This window comes from Genypterus blacodes, unplaced genomic scaffold (genome assembly GCF_046128005.1).
Source record: "Genypterus blacodes isolate CSIRO-AG114 ecotype Tasmania unplaced genomic scaffold, CSIRO-AGI_Gbla_v1 ptg000148l_1, whole genome shotgun sequence".
In the NCBI taxonomy this organism is placed as follows: Eukaryota; Metazoa; Chordata; class Actinopteri; order Ophidiiformes; family Ophidiidae; genus Genypterus; species Genypterus blacodes.
The window spans coordinates 184,560-200,698 of NW_027466950.1; the positions used below are offsets into that span (position 1 = coordinate 184,560).

Genomic DNA, 16,139 nt, shown 5'->3' on the forward strand with positions numbered 1-16,139 from the left:
ACTTACAGCAGCGGCGCTTTGGCATTCTTGTCTTTTCCCCTCTGGTAGGTCGTCACTGACTGATGAATCTGCCTCATCATGCAATCCTTTCACAGAGTCACAGGGCGCCGGGCCAGACAAAAACAATCACATACCAATATGCCAAGTAACACTGATTAAGTTTCTGCTCTATGAAGACCTACGGCTTGTGACAGGGCCAGGAAATGCTTTCATTCTATTCATAAATAACAGGATCAGAGCCCTGTTTCTCAAAAAGCTTCTTGAGACTAAGATGATTATAAAGAAAGGTTCTTAATCTTATCAAGTATTTCTGGGGGAAAAAAGGATCATAGTTTCAGAAATAATAGAAGATTAAGGAAAGATTAAGCAAAAGGCCTTAAACTGTAAGAGCGGACCAACTGTCAGGGTCACAAGTTTGATTTTACTGACGTCTTCATCAGAACCGCAGATGCTTAATGAGAGAGACTGTAACATTAACAATAAACAAAAATGCTCCTACATTTGTTAGGGTTTATTTACAGAAAATCAGTAAGAGTTTTGATTTGTTACTTTATAATTTCATTGCAAAATCTACACAAATCTATATAATTCCTATATTTGTTATTCTATTTCTGACTGACAATATCCACTTCCAACAAGAAAGTTAATTTGATTATTGAAGCAAATTACCCAGATGAAATATGAATGAAGCACGGATTCACCAGGTTTAGTTTTCCGAAACATCCGGGTAATATTTATCAAACAAGGCCTCAAGCTGGAGGCTCCGTCTGATGATCAGTAAATGAGGCTACTTGTGTTTCCCTCAGATACTCCCTAATTGTATAAATGCCTTTTCAGATTCATTCATTACCGCTTTAGATTTTCTGTGATGTTGATAGATGACAGAGGTAACAGTTAAATGGATTCAGACGTGTAGTGAGTTTGCTTTGGTCTGAATTAGGGGATTTGTCACAATGTTCTATCGGCTGTTGGTTTGGTTTGCTTTCATTTGGCTTCACAAAGAAAAACCAATCCCAACAAACCAACATATATCAGCTAAAGTGCTCCTCTGCTCTCTGGTCTGGAGTAAGCTGTCGGCCGAGGTTAAGGAAACTCAAAACAGGAGCTTGAACATGAAGCGACGTTGTTGTATTTGATATGTTCAAACCTTTTCACTGCATCTGTGTGATTTCGAGAAATCAATCTTCCTCGCTTCAGTAGTTTCCCAGCTTGCGTAGATCGTGTTGCAGAGTTTGATTGGAACCGGATTGAGACGGCCTCTGTAATCTGGACCTCTTTGTTGTTATTTTGGTCCACACACACACACGGTTCCAATCTCTCCAAAAGCAGCCGTACCAGCGGGGGAAGTGAATCCTATAGTCTGACTGACCAAACATGTAGGCGTGATAATATCCGAAAATGAATTTAGACATCAAACCCATCTGCATCTGGCTCATGTCTTGACTGGCTTGAGTGGTATTTTTCCTCAGATTGATACAGTCGCCGTTCTGTCAGCCTCCACTGTGCTTAGCCCAGGCTCTTTTGCTTTTTGTGACAGCAGAATTCCGCTTAACCCACCTTTCCGTTGTTCTGGGGAGACAACAAAGAGGCACAGTTGAATGCTGTGATCGTCCTCCTACACCAGCAGAATTATGTTTCGCCCTCTTTTCAGACAGCGGGGAAGCTCTCAGAGCCTCGTAATGCCATCGCCCTGCAGAAGGCTTTCAGCAGAGAATAGCCCCGAACAGACAGAACGCCTCTGTGGCCTCGCTAAGACCTCCTGAGTTCTCCTGTGTGGCCAGGCTGTCTTTCTTTTCTCTGTTCTTCTTACAAACACACTCCTACACACACACACACACACACACACACACACACACACACACACACACACACAGCATGCTTTGGGTTCAAGTGAAGGTGATTGTTCACATCCTCGGGGCTTTGTTTTTCAAATCTGGGGTGATAGCTACAGTATCTTTACAAAAACGGTTTGTGTTAACGCTTTCCGACTCTCGTGTTTGACCATGCACGCACACACACACACACACACACACACACACACACACACACACACACACACACACACACACACACACACACACACACACATTCGTATACATCCTGCTGCAGATTTATTAAACTGTACCATTTTTAGCATTTTCAATTTGACTTTTGCTCATGTCAGTGGAAAACTGCAGGATGCCAACAGAATTACAGCGTGACGGGTTGGGGCTCAGTGCGACTGGGGCAATTTTACCACGGCGGTGATTTATTTGCAGCAGATGTGCGGCTAAATCCCCTGTTCCTCCGTCAGATAGAAGGGAAGGGACGTAACTTGTATCCTGCTCAGCCAGGACCCAGAGAGGGTGCTGTTGGGTTCATTATAGGAGCCAACACCACACTCACATTCATCCTGCCGCCTGTAATTGGACGGCGTATCTCTGAGCCGGGCAGGGAAACGTGACCGTGGGATTTACCAGGACAAGATACAGTGAAGGAACATATAAGGAAACAGTGCAGCTTTTGCATAATTGTTGTTCTTTCTCTCCTTTTTTCTCTCCTTTTCTCCTGCAGATCCCCAGCTTAAGGGTATAGTGACCAGGTTATATTGCAGGCAGGGATACTACTTGCAAATGAACCCCGATGGCTCTCTTGATGGGACTAAGGATGACAGCAGTAATTCCTGTGAGTATCTTCATCTCCTCTCTCCTTTCAACATTTAATAGCCTGTATTGACAACATTTCAACACCTAGTAACGTCAAACTCCAAAATATAAAGCTCAAAATGTAAAAATGTGTCACTCCGGGGCCTTCTGTACCCTTGAAGACCTTCTGGTTACTTCCACCACTGACCTTCTCCTGCCCCCTGCCGTATCTTGGCTCTTGGGGCTTGATTTTATATCTAAACATGAACGTCTGAGCTAAGGGCTTGTATCTATGGTGGGTCAGGGTTTGGGTTCAAGTGTCACCCAGCTCTCGCTCAGTACGTAACCCCGCCCCAGGCTCCGAGGCCGAGCGAAGGCGATCTCAACCCCTGTAAGCTCCACTGTGTGGGTGTCCAGCTCGTTCCATGGAGGGCAGACTGGGAACCAACCAAACACTTTGCCTGCTGCGTTCACTGTGTGTGTTTGTGTGTGTTTGCTGGTGGTTCAGCGCTTCATCCTACATGTTACGCTATAGAAGCAGCTGCTACGAGGCCCCATGATGCTCTGTGATTATTGCGGTAATCAACATCAATGATTTAGTCTGGCAACAACCTTATGGCGCTGTGATGTAAACAATGTAAACAACATGCATGCCTCACTAGAGAACACTTTATCATTTATACTGGTGTGAAATTTGGTCCCTTAATTAGTCGAGTGATTTAGATATCTTTCCAAATGTTTATTTATTTGGGGTTATATTCTGGATGTGTTCAGTGTGAGGTATGTTTAGAGAACTTAAACGGAATATCTACTAAATTCTTCTTATAATACAGTGGTTTAAGGACATAAGCAGCTTGTAGGTCAAAGAGCCTGGAGTGTCTGCATGTATCTTATGATGACCATGTTTTGGAGCCCTTTGAGGCAGACTTATCTTCTTAAATGACAGTTAAGGGATCATGCAGATTTGTCCCGTGCTCTGAGTGGGAAAGTAGACCAGGAAACAGTAGGCTTAATATGGAGGAAATGGTATTATTAGCTTGTTCTGGCACTGCTCCTCCAGCGCTTCAGGGTAGGTGGATAATTTGATTCTTGTGCTCTTGTGTTAATGCTGCCCTGACACTTGGTGTTGTGTCACTTACTCCCCTCTTATCATGATGCAGAGACATGGCACATGTCTTCTCTGAATAAAAAACACTTACAGAAACAGGTGACCACACAGACACAACACAAACCCGACAAATTAAATTGGAGCATTTTCAATCTTGCAGCTTCCTGAAATTGGCCAGAAGCCACACTAACCAGCAGCTCCCTCATCCCTCGCTGGGACTCCAAAACGTGCCAATGCCAATTACCTCTGGGGTCAGCGGAGGTCATTATACATTACATTTAAGTTTAATGTCACAGCGAGTCCAGTCCTGTTATTTCTCACCAGTTCAAACAAATTACCTAATGGGTCTAAGAAGTCCGCTCCAACAACAAAAGAGCTATTAAATCTGCTACGCACCAATGCTGTCCCCAATTATCGCCGCTTTCCAGGTAGCTTGGGGTGGTCCGTGCTCGTGACACACACACACACACGCACATACACACATGCACGCACTCAATAGGCTGCAGTTCGTCCCCAGAGATTAGCTTTTGTATTATCTATGCTTTGTGAAGGGTTGATGATCTGCATTTTTGGTTTTGTTGTGTTTCATTTTCCTATTGTAATAAATGTGCACATAATGTATACAGCTGTTGGTGGCTGTGTGTGGTGATTTATTTATCTGTGCATTTGTTTGTGTGTGTGTGTGTGTGTTTTCCAGCTTTGTTCAACCTTATTCCTGTGGGCCTCAGAGTTGTCGCCATTCAGTCTGTGAAGACAGGGTTATACATCGCCATGAACGGGGAGGGCCATCTCTACACATCGGTAAGCACTCTATTCTATTCTGTTCTGTTCTACACATGGTGACAGCTATAGCTTAACGTATAGATAATGATGTAGATTAATTCAGCAATTGTCACGGCAGGCATGAGACCATTCAGAATAAGGGACCCTGAACATGTCCCAGATATTTACACACATTTGGGGTAAGATCATTTCATGTCAGCGAGGGGATCTCATTTAGAGACCCCATTAAGACTAATTTCATGCGTAGAGATTTCTATCCATCAGGTTAATTGCCCCTAGAGTTTTCATTCAATATGGAAAAGTCGTTGCCCTCAGGTGTTCCTGAAAGAAACCGTATGTCTGGGATCACTTTGCTCCTACAGGTGATCAACTGAAAGGCACATCTGCGTCAAATGACATCATACTGTGACACAATTGTTTAGGACTTGTTATTGAATATGATATTTGTGTGTCAGCGTCAGAGCTGCCTTAGAATAAGTCCCAGAGGTGGAACATGTGAGGAGCAGCCATGTTATTGGCTACCTTTCTTTGAAATAAACTACACTTCTACAGGCCAGACAGCTACGGGTGTGATAAGACCTCACCCAGGGTTTGGACTCACTACTCCACTCCGTCCGCTCCTAATCAGCCAAATCAATCGGCTGGAAGAACATTGCAAGCAGTTCTCCTCTTTCAGAGAGGAGTATCCATCTGGATCACTGTCTCCTCTTCCCTCTGCTGTCCTCGTCTTCCTAATCCTCCAAGTGCAGAACAGGAATTACCCTTCGTCTTGCCATCTTACTCCTAATTCATTACCTTGGAGGGTTAGAGAGGCACTCGGCTTCCTGCACCATATTCTCAAGGAATTCTCCAAGACTTAATTACTGCTTTAATGAAGCTATGAAGTGAATTTCATTTCAGGCACGTTGTGAGAAGGATTGACCTAAAATCATACAGAATTTGCTATGGAAATGCACTCCAAAGATGATGAATCTATATTTACAACATGTGCACAACATTAGATCATTCAGGAAAGATAAAACACCTTAATGCATGTTGGAAACGCACAAAAGACACATTGTGATCAGGTGTAATTAGATATCAGTTCTAACTATCCAGGTGTTAATGAAATTCATACAGCTTGGACACATTTGCGAGATGAATTCAACCCAGAAGCTGAAAGCGAGCCAGGAGTTGCATCAAGTTGTAAATGAGCCCCTTCACCTTCATCACAGACAGCCACAGCCCACACAAAGAAGTTTGGCTTTTCTCTTAATGACAGCACATTTAAAACAAACTTGTTACACAAATAGGGCAGTTTTATGCAGACGTCACCAAAGCAGATGGCAGAGCCTTGGTGGGAGAGGAGCTGGCTGCAGTGCCAATGGAAAAGCAAACACTTGAAGGTGTCATACAACAAGGCAAAGGAGAACGATAGCAGAAGCTGCCAGGCCCGAGCCAGCCTAACGACCCACCTACCCAGATCTGATCACAGATCTACAGAATCCAGAACATGCTCTTGGTGTGAGGTCCCAACATGGGCTGTTACTGTCCACACAACTTATCTGGATACACAGATCACATCTTAATTCAGTCTGTGAATGATTTTAAATGTGTCTGACTGTAGTTAAGTTGCTCGTATTTCATAGTTTTTGTGTTATTATTTGTGTGTAGACATTTCTATAGTGGGAATCTCAGTTCAATCTCAGTTCTTCTTAACTTCTGACCACCAGCACTGTGTGTGTGTGTGTGTGTGTGTGTGTGTGTGTGTGTGTGTGTGTGTGTGTGTGTGTGTGTGTGTGTGTGTGTGTGTGTGTGTGTGTGTGTGTGTGTGTGTGTGTGTGTGTGTGTGTGTGTGTGTGTGTGTGTGTGTGTGTGTTTCTGATTAATGCTATGCAAATCTCCATCCTGTCACACTCTTTGGAGAATGTAGTGTGATTGAAAGGGGCTTTTTGGTCGCCAGTGAGTCAGAAAATACAAACTAACAACCGCACAACTTACAAGTGTCACACTAATGTTTTGCAGAAAATTTCAATGACAAGACTCATCAAGGTGTTGATAGCAAGACCTTCAGAAATATGATGAATGCTGCCTGCAAACTGAACGATGGATGACTGAATGAATGATATCGCATGTGACACAGTGCACGATCTGTATCTGTGTTGGAGTGAATTATGTCAAGTTGTTGACTCATGTCAGATTGTTCAGTCAATGCCCACTGAGTCTGAGACAAGCGGTACGATCTCTGAATGCAGAGACGTGTCATCAACGTGTCACCTGTCTGTCCCCCTTTATAGTCTTGGGTTGTAGTAAAAGTATCATTGGGACATTTTGGTCCAAAGTGTTTGATGCTTGCGACTGGACGTGTATCTCATATTGATTGATGACTTTCGTAGTTATTTTAGTGCTTTATGTGATTAATTTGTTAATCCCAGAGTGCTGTAAGTGTGTTCCGTCCCGGTCAGATCAACCCGTTCCCTTTCAGCACAGTTTGAGTCCCGCCCGGCTTTTCTCTGCTCCATATGCCATTTATTTCTGTCCTAATGGAGGGTCTGATCAGACTTCAACCATCCAGCCACCCACTCAAAGGTCTCTCTGTACTTCTCTGCGTATGAATTACTCGGGTAATGGCAGCCTTGCGAGATCGTCTTCATCCTCCTCCATCTCCTCTTCCTCCTCCTCTCTGCCTTTTCCATCCCTCCTCTGAAAGCAGGGTACAGCCGTTCCTCCCTTTACCTAGCCTGTTTCTTTGTAAGCAAAGATCTGACAGTCGACCTTTTCTATCCATTAAGTGTATTTGATTATAGTGCACTCACATTTTCAGAAAACACTTTGAAGGTTATTGATGTAGAAGAACACGGTGCTCAGGTGTTCCCAGTGCATCGTATAGGAAAGTGTAGCAATTACACCGCTGCTTTTGTCGTAAAGATCGCTCCTTCTTGATGTCGCCTCTCTTTTTTTTTCTCCAATCCTCATTAAATTACAAGAATTCATTTAATCAGTTGTTATTCATTTTCAGATAATTAATTAAAGTGCTAAGGCGTTTGCCGCAATGACGTACTTTGATATCAGATGAGGTGAATAAAGAGGAGAGTCCTGCCTTTCACAGAAGAGATGGAAAGCCCATTCAAGGGCCTTGGTACTGCATCATATTCTTTTGTGTGCAGCACCCAAGGCGCAGCGCGTAGCTTGGAGTGACAGAGATAACATCAAAGTGACTGTGCAGCCCGCCACAAAGGACTCACTATGGAAGAAAGGCCAGTTCAATCATCTCAACCCGTTTCTATCTGCTTCTTTTGTATTTGAGCCCACAAACTTCCACCTCATTTCTCCAGCAGGTCGCTCCCCGGATGAGACTTCAGGATAGTTAATAAGAGATGAGGATTCCTGCCAGTTTGTCTGAGAAACAGGATTTGCCTTCAGATAACTGTAATAGAACTCAAACAGCGAAAAAAACAGATCAATTGAAATGAGATAAGACTTGAGCGTCTTTATTATGATCTACTTCTGGACTGGAGTGTTTAAGCTGACGAGGGCTTGTTGGGTTGTGTGACTTTGTAACACATGATGAAATGATGGCGTCATAGAAGGCAACTCCTTCTTGCTGATGTTGTTGCCCCCCCCCCCCCTTTCGCCCCCCATCCCCCTCCCCTGCTAATACCGACTCGTAGCAGCTCCTCAGAGTGAAGGTTAGGCATTTCATGGTCGCCCGGTTTTCTTTAGAGCTGGTCTACTTCAGTGGAGTCTCTCCCTGCAGGCTTTCTTTATCAGGAGCCTGCACTTGTTAGCTCTACCTTTCATGATTGTCATATTGACTTGCCACGTCGCTCCAGCAACCGTTTTTAGAAACAAAATCCTTGAGAGGGGCCGGTCTGGAGCTGTGCGAGCTGCGTTTTTTTCAAAGCCCGCATTATCAGCAGTACTCCCATAGAACCGCGCAGGCATCTGTTTCCTATAGTGTGTAATTCACGTGTTCCCTCCAGCAGAATGCAAATGGGAGAGATGGAGGTTGTGAGCGGGGAGGAATAGGAATGCAGAGCTTATACAAGAGTCAGTGGTGTGAAACTGAGAGTCCTTTGAGGACTTGAAGCGTTTCCTGTGGTTTGGGGTATTTGATATTTCCGTACAAACTTTTTTTATTCCTCATTTCTCTCTTGTCACTCAGCTCTCTCATGCTTTGTCTTGTGACACCCTCCCATGCTCCTTTTGCTTTCATCCTCAGACGTCTTGCAAAGAGATGGCATTTCTGCTGCCAGGGACTCGGCGGCACCTGGTATTAAGTAGACCTTTCAGTAAAATAACAAAAGATTAATATATTCAAAGGGAAACCTCACATGTAAGAAAATATACCCGAAACTGATCTGGGTTTGTAGCCGTGGAATATTAAAGCGTTCATCTGAAGCGAAAAGCCAATATGTAAGGATAACGGAATTGTGACAACTTCACAGTCACGGATTTGTAGCACATTCTTTCACAGTACAAGAACCGTGTGAGTGTGTGTGTGTGTGTGTGTGTGTGTGTGTGTGTGTGCGTGTGTGTGTGTGTTTACATGCAACATATGTGTGTAGGTACCCAACAGATGGCTTTGTGTGAACCTGTTTCATTGGTGTTGATTGCAAACCAGCCATGAATGAAAACAAATTCTCTCCCTATTTCATGGATATTTAATGGCGAGTTAAACACTGGAGGTGGAGGTCAAGGCTGTCAGACAGATATGACATACTGATATACATGAATACACAGCAATGCCAATCATTTGTGAGCATTGTTTCCATGAGAGAAGGATAGCGTTTTTGTAGGAATTTGGCCATAGAGTTGTAAGTCCAGGCAACAGGCGAGCTCCCCGTCTTTCTCCAGATGTAGTGTACCTGAACCTCCACTAGGACGGCTCCTTGCTCTCCTGTGCTCAGGCCGGCTCGTTGCCTCAGACAGTGACTGAGCGCCGATTCAGAAAGCTTTCCGATCCGGTCAGAAAATTAATCACTTCAACAAATCAGTGAACGGAGGTGAGCGAGATCATTCTGTTCACTTCACCAGATTTGCTTAAAAAGAAACAAATCGCTCCGGAATGAAAGAACCACGATTCCAGCACATTTTCAACTGTATTACGAAAATTTCACAGTGCTGAAATTTTACTGCATCTATTTTTACACGATTCCTTCTATTCACCTTGACACAGCGGCGGAGAACGAAAGGGAAAGCAGAGACAGGTGACAAGTAAGTTAATGTCATCTTGATTTCCCGCTCGTCAGGGATGTCTGCATGTCTTTGGGGCGTGATGTCAAAGAAATTGAAAATGAATGATAAAGGCAAAGAAATAGGAGGCAGAAGGTGAAGATCACGACTGCGGTGTTTCACACAGATTATTCGGCGACCGTGCAACGATTTGACTGCTCGCACAAATAGTACATGAACAGTCTGTGCACATAAAACACAACACGGGCCAAAAGAGCGAAGAATAAGCATAATATCTTCACATTCCCACAGATCCCTTGTACCTAATTACTCAGATGATTCCCCCTCAGGAGGAGCATGGTGCTCGGCAACAAGGTGGAGGTGGGAGCCTCATTATTTCCAAAAGCGTTTGCTCTCTCCCTACCTTTAATGTAGTGTCAGGAGGGGTGGCGGTTGGGGGGGGCTGGTGGGAGAGCGGCTTCATGCATAAATGAACAATAAGGTCGGAGGTAGGCGTCGGAGCTGGACGGTTCAGGGGAGAGAACAGAGCGAGGGGCCTTTCAGCCGCTTTGTGCCGCTCGCCAGTGTCCTGACGCGTTATGATCATGTGTTGTTTAGTCTCATGTGGAGTTTGGTTGTGTGCATCCAAAGAGCCGCCGTCACACAGGGCGTCCCCACACAGCCTGTCAGGCCGCACCTCTGGGAGTTATGCCTCTCTGAACAATAACTCGTAAAATATACAGCGCCATACGATCGGTCCCCCGTCTCCTTCCAGGTCAACAACTTAAGGTCCATTAATTTCACGTCTCCCTCTGTTCCTCAGTCACTCCGACCGTTCTCCCGTTGATTCGGGGGTAATTAAATTGTGTGTGTATGTGTGTGTAGGGGGGAGGAAAGGTGTGTGCAGGTGTTTTTCAAATCACTGGCTTACATGATATATTTATGAACACAGAGGAGAACATGCTTGCAGGGATATGAGAGTCATTCTTCGAGTTTCAGCAATTTCTTGAAGTCCAAATCCAACTAAGCGTGTGTGTGTTTATCTGTGTGTGTGAGAGCGCGAAAGATCAGGTCATACATCTGATGACAACTAACAGTGTTATCATAACAGAGCTTGTTTTGGTATGATTCTCATCGCAGCAGTCTTGATGATTGACCTCATTGATTATTGATCAGTTTAGTTTGGTTTGCAGGGAAATTGCCACCAATCCATGCAATTATTTTTCTGTTAGTGTCTCAGAGACTTTGACTAATCTGTATGTGTAGCATGGTGTATGCTGTGAAACATGAATAGATGCATACTGGTTCATTAAAGGTGATCTGATACAGCTCAGTTCTGCTGGGATTTAATTTCAGTCCATTTCATATTAAACATGATTTGATCAATTGCATTTGAATGAGGGAAAAAAATTGTTTAACCCAAGTATAAAGAATCAAAAATACACACACACATACACACACACTTATAACAGTTGCAGTTTCAGGTGGAACGATGCACATATAATAGTCTTTTATAATTTAAAAAAATTCGCGAATTTTAAACAGAACAATCCCAAATTTAAATTATAGACTCAGACGTGCTCATGGTTTCACGGTTCTGTGTTTATTTATTATCATTCGCACACACACAAACACACACACACCAAAATTTCTCTGCAATGTTTGGGTCCTGCAAATAAAATCTGACTTTCGACTTCAGTCAACCTGTATTGGGAAAACCAAAATAATACAGTAGTCTTTTTAAAAATTCATCCAAAATAAACACAAATAAATAAAAATAAGATAGAATAAAATAGTCACAGGCAACAGGACTTCCTGTTCTGCATCAGGAGAATTGTAGTTTGCAACCATAATGATTTAAATTCTAAAACGGTCAACATCTCTACAACACACACTTGTGTGTTGGTTGATTAAACATGAGGAACATTTGGTGCCTTGTTTTCGATGCTGCAGTCATTACTCTTGTCACCAGCGAGCAGTTTTCTGAGTCCTCATGACAAGTTAATGTTTCATATAAGTGCTGCTGATGTTGTATCTTCTGTCTGAATTTGGCATTTGGGCTTTGCCTCCCTCATGTTGACTGCTGCAGGTAACGTTATCTTTCAGCGGCACCCTACATGTTTATATGGTTTTAAAGGTTGATGGTGCCTCAGGTTTATTTCATGGCTACACATTTGGTCCTGTTGCTGTTCTTTTGTGCCTATTTCAGACTGCTAGCACACAGTGGAGTCTTACACTTCCCTCTATGTGGGATTAGCTTTTAAGTAAAGGCTTAAAGAAGGATGAAGAGGCAGGAGAGGGCAGGGTCTCTCTCTCTCTCTCTCTCTCTCTCTCTCTCTCTCTCTCTCTCTCTCTCTCTCTCTCCCTCTCTCCCTCTCTCCCTCTCTCTCCGACTCTCTCACACATACACACACACACGCACACACACAGAGAGAGAGACCTGTGGTTGGTATCGACATAGCTGTGTCTCTCTTGTTTCGATTTTTCCGATATTTATCGGTTAATCTTTGCACCCCTGGGGGTCAAACAAATCTTTTCTATCGACGGATCTCTTCCGCCTTTGTATTGCCCCATTTTTATCTTTGTGCTTTTGCCATGGGATTCTTTGATTCGTTCCATTTTGAATGTTGGCCCAATAGCATTGCGGCTGGACATCCTTCCCTGCTCAACCAACCAGTAATTGTTTCATACACATGACCATTGAAAGATTGATGGACATGCGCGTGAACACTGGCTGCTCTACAAGCCTAGCAGAATCTCTCTCTCTCTCTCTTTCTCTCTCTCTCTCTCTTTCTCTCTCTCTCTCTCTCTCTCTCTCTCTCTCTCTCTCTCTCTCTCTCTCTCTCTCTCTCTCTCTCTCTACCTCCCATGCATGTGTATCTTTCAAGACATATGTTTAGCTTTATTGTGTCTCCCAGTAGACCGGCTGTCTGCCATTGTGGCCATCAGCCAACTATCGATCCGTCAACTAGCGCTCACAATAAGTCCCCGACTTGTCCATCTGGGATAATTCCTATACATCTCTATTAGAATAGAGCGGCCAAAAACACAAACACTTATTAGACGTGGTATGGATGCTGCAGAGCTCACGATAAATTATGTGCTGCTGACAGATAATGAGAAAGCAGGAGACTGGAAAGAGGACCGCATTGATCGAGTTGGGAGAAACAGAATTTGGAGAGAGAGAGAGAGAGAGGGGGGAATCCGAGGTGAGTTTGCCAGGGAAAGCCCCACTGCGGTCAATATAATCAGTGTAGCATGCAGGCAGCCTCTGCTTGCTGATCCCATTTTGTCTGTTGCAGCCTTTTTTGTAGAAAGCGATCTGCATTCTTTCAGCTCACAAACAGGTTCTCCAAGGAAAGCGGCAGCCTTTCCGAGTTACACACACACACACACACACACACACATTAATGAATCATTTTTCATCCCAGCAGTTTTAATAACGTTACGCAGACTTCCAAGTAGTTAATTATTTGTGTTCACTGTGGCTGTTAAATGGGAGGACGCTGGGTTTCCATTTTGTATGGGGATTCAGCCTCCCAGCCATCACTCACGTAGTGCAATTACGTGATGTCTGATTCATCCCCGAGCATGTCTGATTGTTCCTGTATGAGGAGCGGGAGGAATATTATTGATCCCATCTCCTCTCTGTGAATACCTTTAAGGAGAATCTATATCTGCAGACTCATCTCCATAAGGGAATCCTAATCTATACAAATTGTTCTTTCTGGGTTTGTCTACCTATAGACTTCATGCCAATACCATCACCTGGCGCTTGATCCGTATAAATTGGCCTCTAGTTTAACTAAAAAGTGCACAGTTGTTGACTCGTAGCAGTTCTTAAGGTAAGAATCGACAACAACAGACTGTAAACTGTTGGGGCTAAATGAAACTAATAAGATTCCAGGTTTAATAATAGATTACAGATCTCATCTATTTATCTTACTTTAACCCTAATCCATCTTAATAACCTTTACATTGACTAATGGACAGCATTATGTTTCTAAAGTGGCCTATTTAACACACTGGCTTTGCACGTGGCTGTGTTGTATAATACAGCAGGACGGAATTCAAATGATATTTCGCTGATTTAACAGCTGATGCTCCATTATGAGTAAAGATTTATCCATCCAACATAGAATGAGGATGTTTTACTAACCAAATAGGTACGGTACACTACAGCATGTTGTTAGAATCTTATGTTTAATGCAAGCTGGGATTTCAAAATGATTCCAAGAGCTTTGTAACTTGTAGCAGTTATATATTTACAATTATTATCAGTATAATATTACAGGAGTCTGTGCTCTTGTTGTTCACCCTAACACATCTGGGAACCTATTTGATTCTATGTCTTATGTAAAATGGATGAATTTAGGATGCCCACACACAAAATTACCATCAAGTTTATGGTAATATAAATATTGACATAGATATCAAGCCTCCTGTAGCTTTGACTCACAGGGGCGTAACAGTTTGCAGACATTCACCATTTCTCCATGAAGACAGTGACCTTTTCCTGTAAGGAGCCGTTCAGAGATTCCGTATGTTTCCACACTAAGGCTTCCTCCGCAACAAGCCCTTTTAATATCTGCTTGTTTTCACCATTGTTGCCTGAAGAATGAGAATTTGCCCCACTAAGCAGTAGAAATAAATTAGAAACCGAAGAGCAGACTCGAGGCACATGCATGTCACATGTTTATCTTTATTCCTTTGTCAGAGTCAGTGAATGTAGACATATATGGCATATGGTATATGGCATCAGTCTCATTGTGCTCTGGCAGCAGACACATCCAGCGTGTTCATTGTATTAATGACCCTAATTCTGGCCTAATTGCTTTCCCAGTGTGTAAATGTCAAGCACCATGCAAATACAAATGGTACACTTGTGCTTGTTGCCTCAAGTGCAATGTAATGTGCAAATGAGCAGCAGTGGGATGAGAGCTTGTAAAGCTACAAGTAGTCCTCAGGAACCTCGGTATCCAAACAGCAATTAGATGTGTAACACTTGCAGACTCACACCACATCATACACTTAACAGGGCTTTTGGCTTTTTGTTTTAAACAGCTCAGGCAATAACAAGTGAAAATGGAGAAAATTTGCCAGAATGTTAATGGAATGATGTCACGAGTTTGACACTTCCATATTCTAGCTGCAGCTCTTTGATCACATGCAGAGCCCTCTAACTGGGCTCAAGGGCGCCACAGCTTCCACTTATTTCCACATTGTCTCCACTGAAAATTTGCATGTGTGTACTCAGGCAATGCAGATGAACTTATTTCTCTCAGCGAGATCTTCATCTACCCACTGTGCAGCAGCACTGACCATGCCAAACAATTCTGCCTGTGCAAACACGCAAGCTGTGTCTCATTTCGCGAGATGCGTCCTCCTGCAGAGGGCAGAAGGCTGCTTGGCCTGAGCGTTGCAAATGTTACGGCATGCAAACGCTGCCTGATGTCATCCCCCTCGTCACCAAAGTCCTCATTGCTTTTATGTATAATAGCCATTCATAATCGAAGGAACTCAACTATCCTAGGTACAATAATATATAGTTACATACAAACGAGTATTACACTTACATTTGTCCGGACATGTCGCAGCCATTTAACACCAGGCACCATTAAATATGCTGATAGAAGAAGAAGATACATCTTTTTTGTTCAACACCTAGTCAGCCATCTTGGAAACCAATTAATGAAATCCCTCTGCCACCGTTTTCTCTCCAGGCCGTAGGCTGGCAGCGGCATATTCCAGCTGAAGTGTAATTGGTGCCCAAGGTACATGAAGCCTTCAAGATGTGGGCAAGACTCTGGTGACCAAACCATGACAGGAAAAGGGGGCAACTAATTAGGTCATCCAACAAAGTCTCCCTTAACTTGAGGTCACTCCGTCACTACCCCTTCTCTTTATTGTCGATTAGTAGCTGTTTTATCATGGGTTAAACCTCTTGGTTAGACATTTGTGTCATGCCTACGAGGTTGCGGGTTCAAATCTTTGCTCAAGCTCGGATCACAGCATGGGCGTGCTTGAAGGATGGTGCTTCTTTTGCTGTGACAGAAAAAGCCCTCAGTGCTCCGCCCGCCCGCCTGCAGCTGTAATAGCTTTAGTTCTCTCCTTTCCTCCAGGCAGAATCCCTCTGTGTCCTCTTCCACTTCCACCCCTGAAATGAAAGTAACATTTTATCAAGCCTCACCCCTGCAGTTGAAAAATCAATACGGCGAGAGCTCTTACAGAAAGGTTGTAAATCATGAAAATTCATTCTCTTAAATCTCAACTAAGCCCTCTGTCTCTGCTGTGTCTGTGTAGGTGTCTCCTCACACCGACAAGCAGTCAACACAACAGCTACTGGGGGAGCGCTGCAAATCCCATTTAAGTCATAACATTGTTTGTGTGTACATGTATGCTAAGGAGTGAATACATCATCCCACTAAAACCTGCAGCGTTTATCACTGTGACACGTCACGCAGAACTGT

The 16,139-nt window shown here is 43.6% G+C and overlaps 1 protein-coding gene across 3 annotated transcripts in view; it reads left to right on the forward strand.

The window, feature by feature from the left end:
* Window positions 1–16,139, forward strand: part of fgf14 (fibroblast growth factor 14) — a 91,641-nt gene that overhangs the window by 63,227 nt on the left and 12,275 nt on the right. For all 3 annotated transcript variants that reach the window (XM_076165699.1, XM_076165701.1, XM_076165700.1), the window contains exons 2-3: window positions 2,554–2,664; window positions 4,430–4,533. In XM_076165699.1, the coding sequence (XP_076021814.1) occupies window positions 2,554–2,664; window positions 4,430–4,533 (215 nt within the window). The remainder of the gene's footprint in view (window positions 1–2,553; window positions 2,665–4,429; window positions 4,534–16,139) is intronic.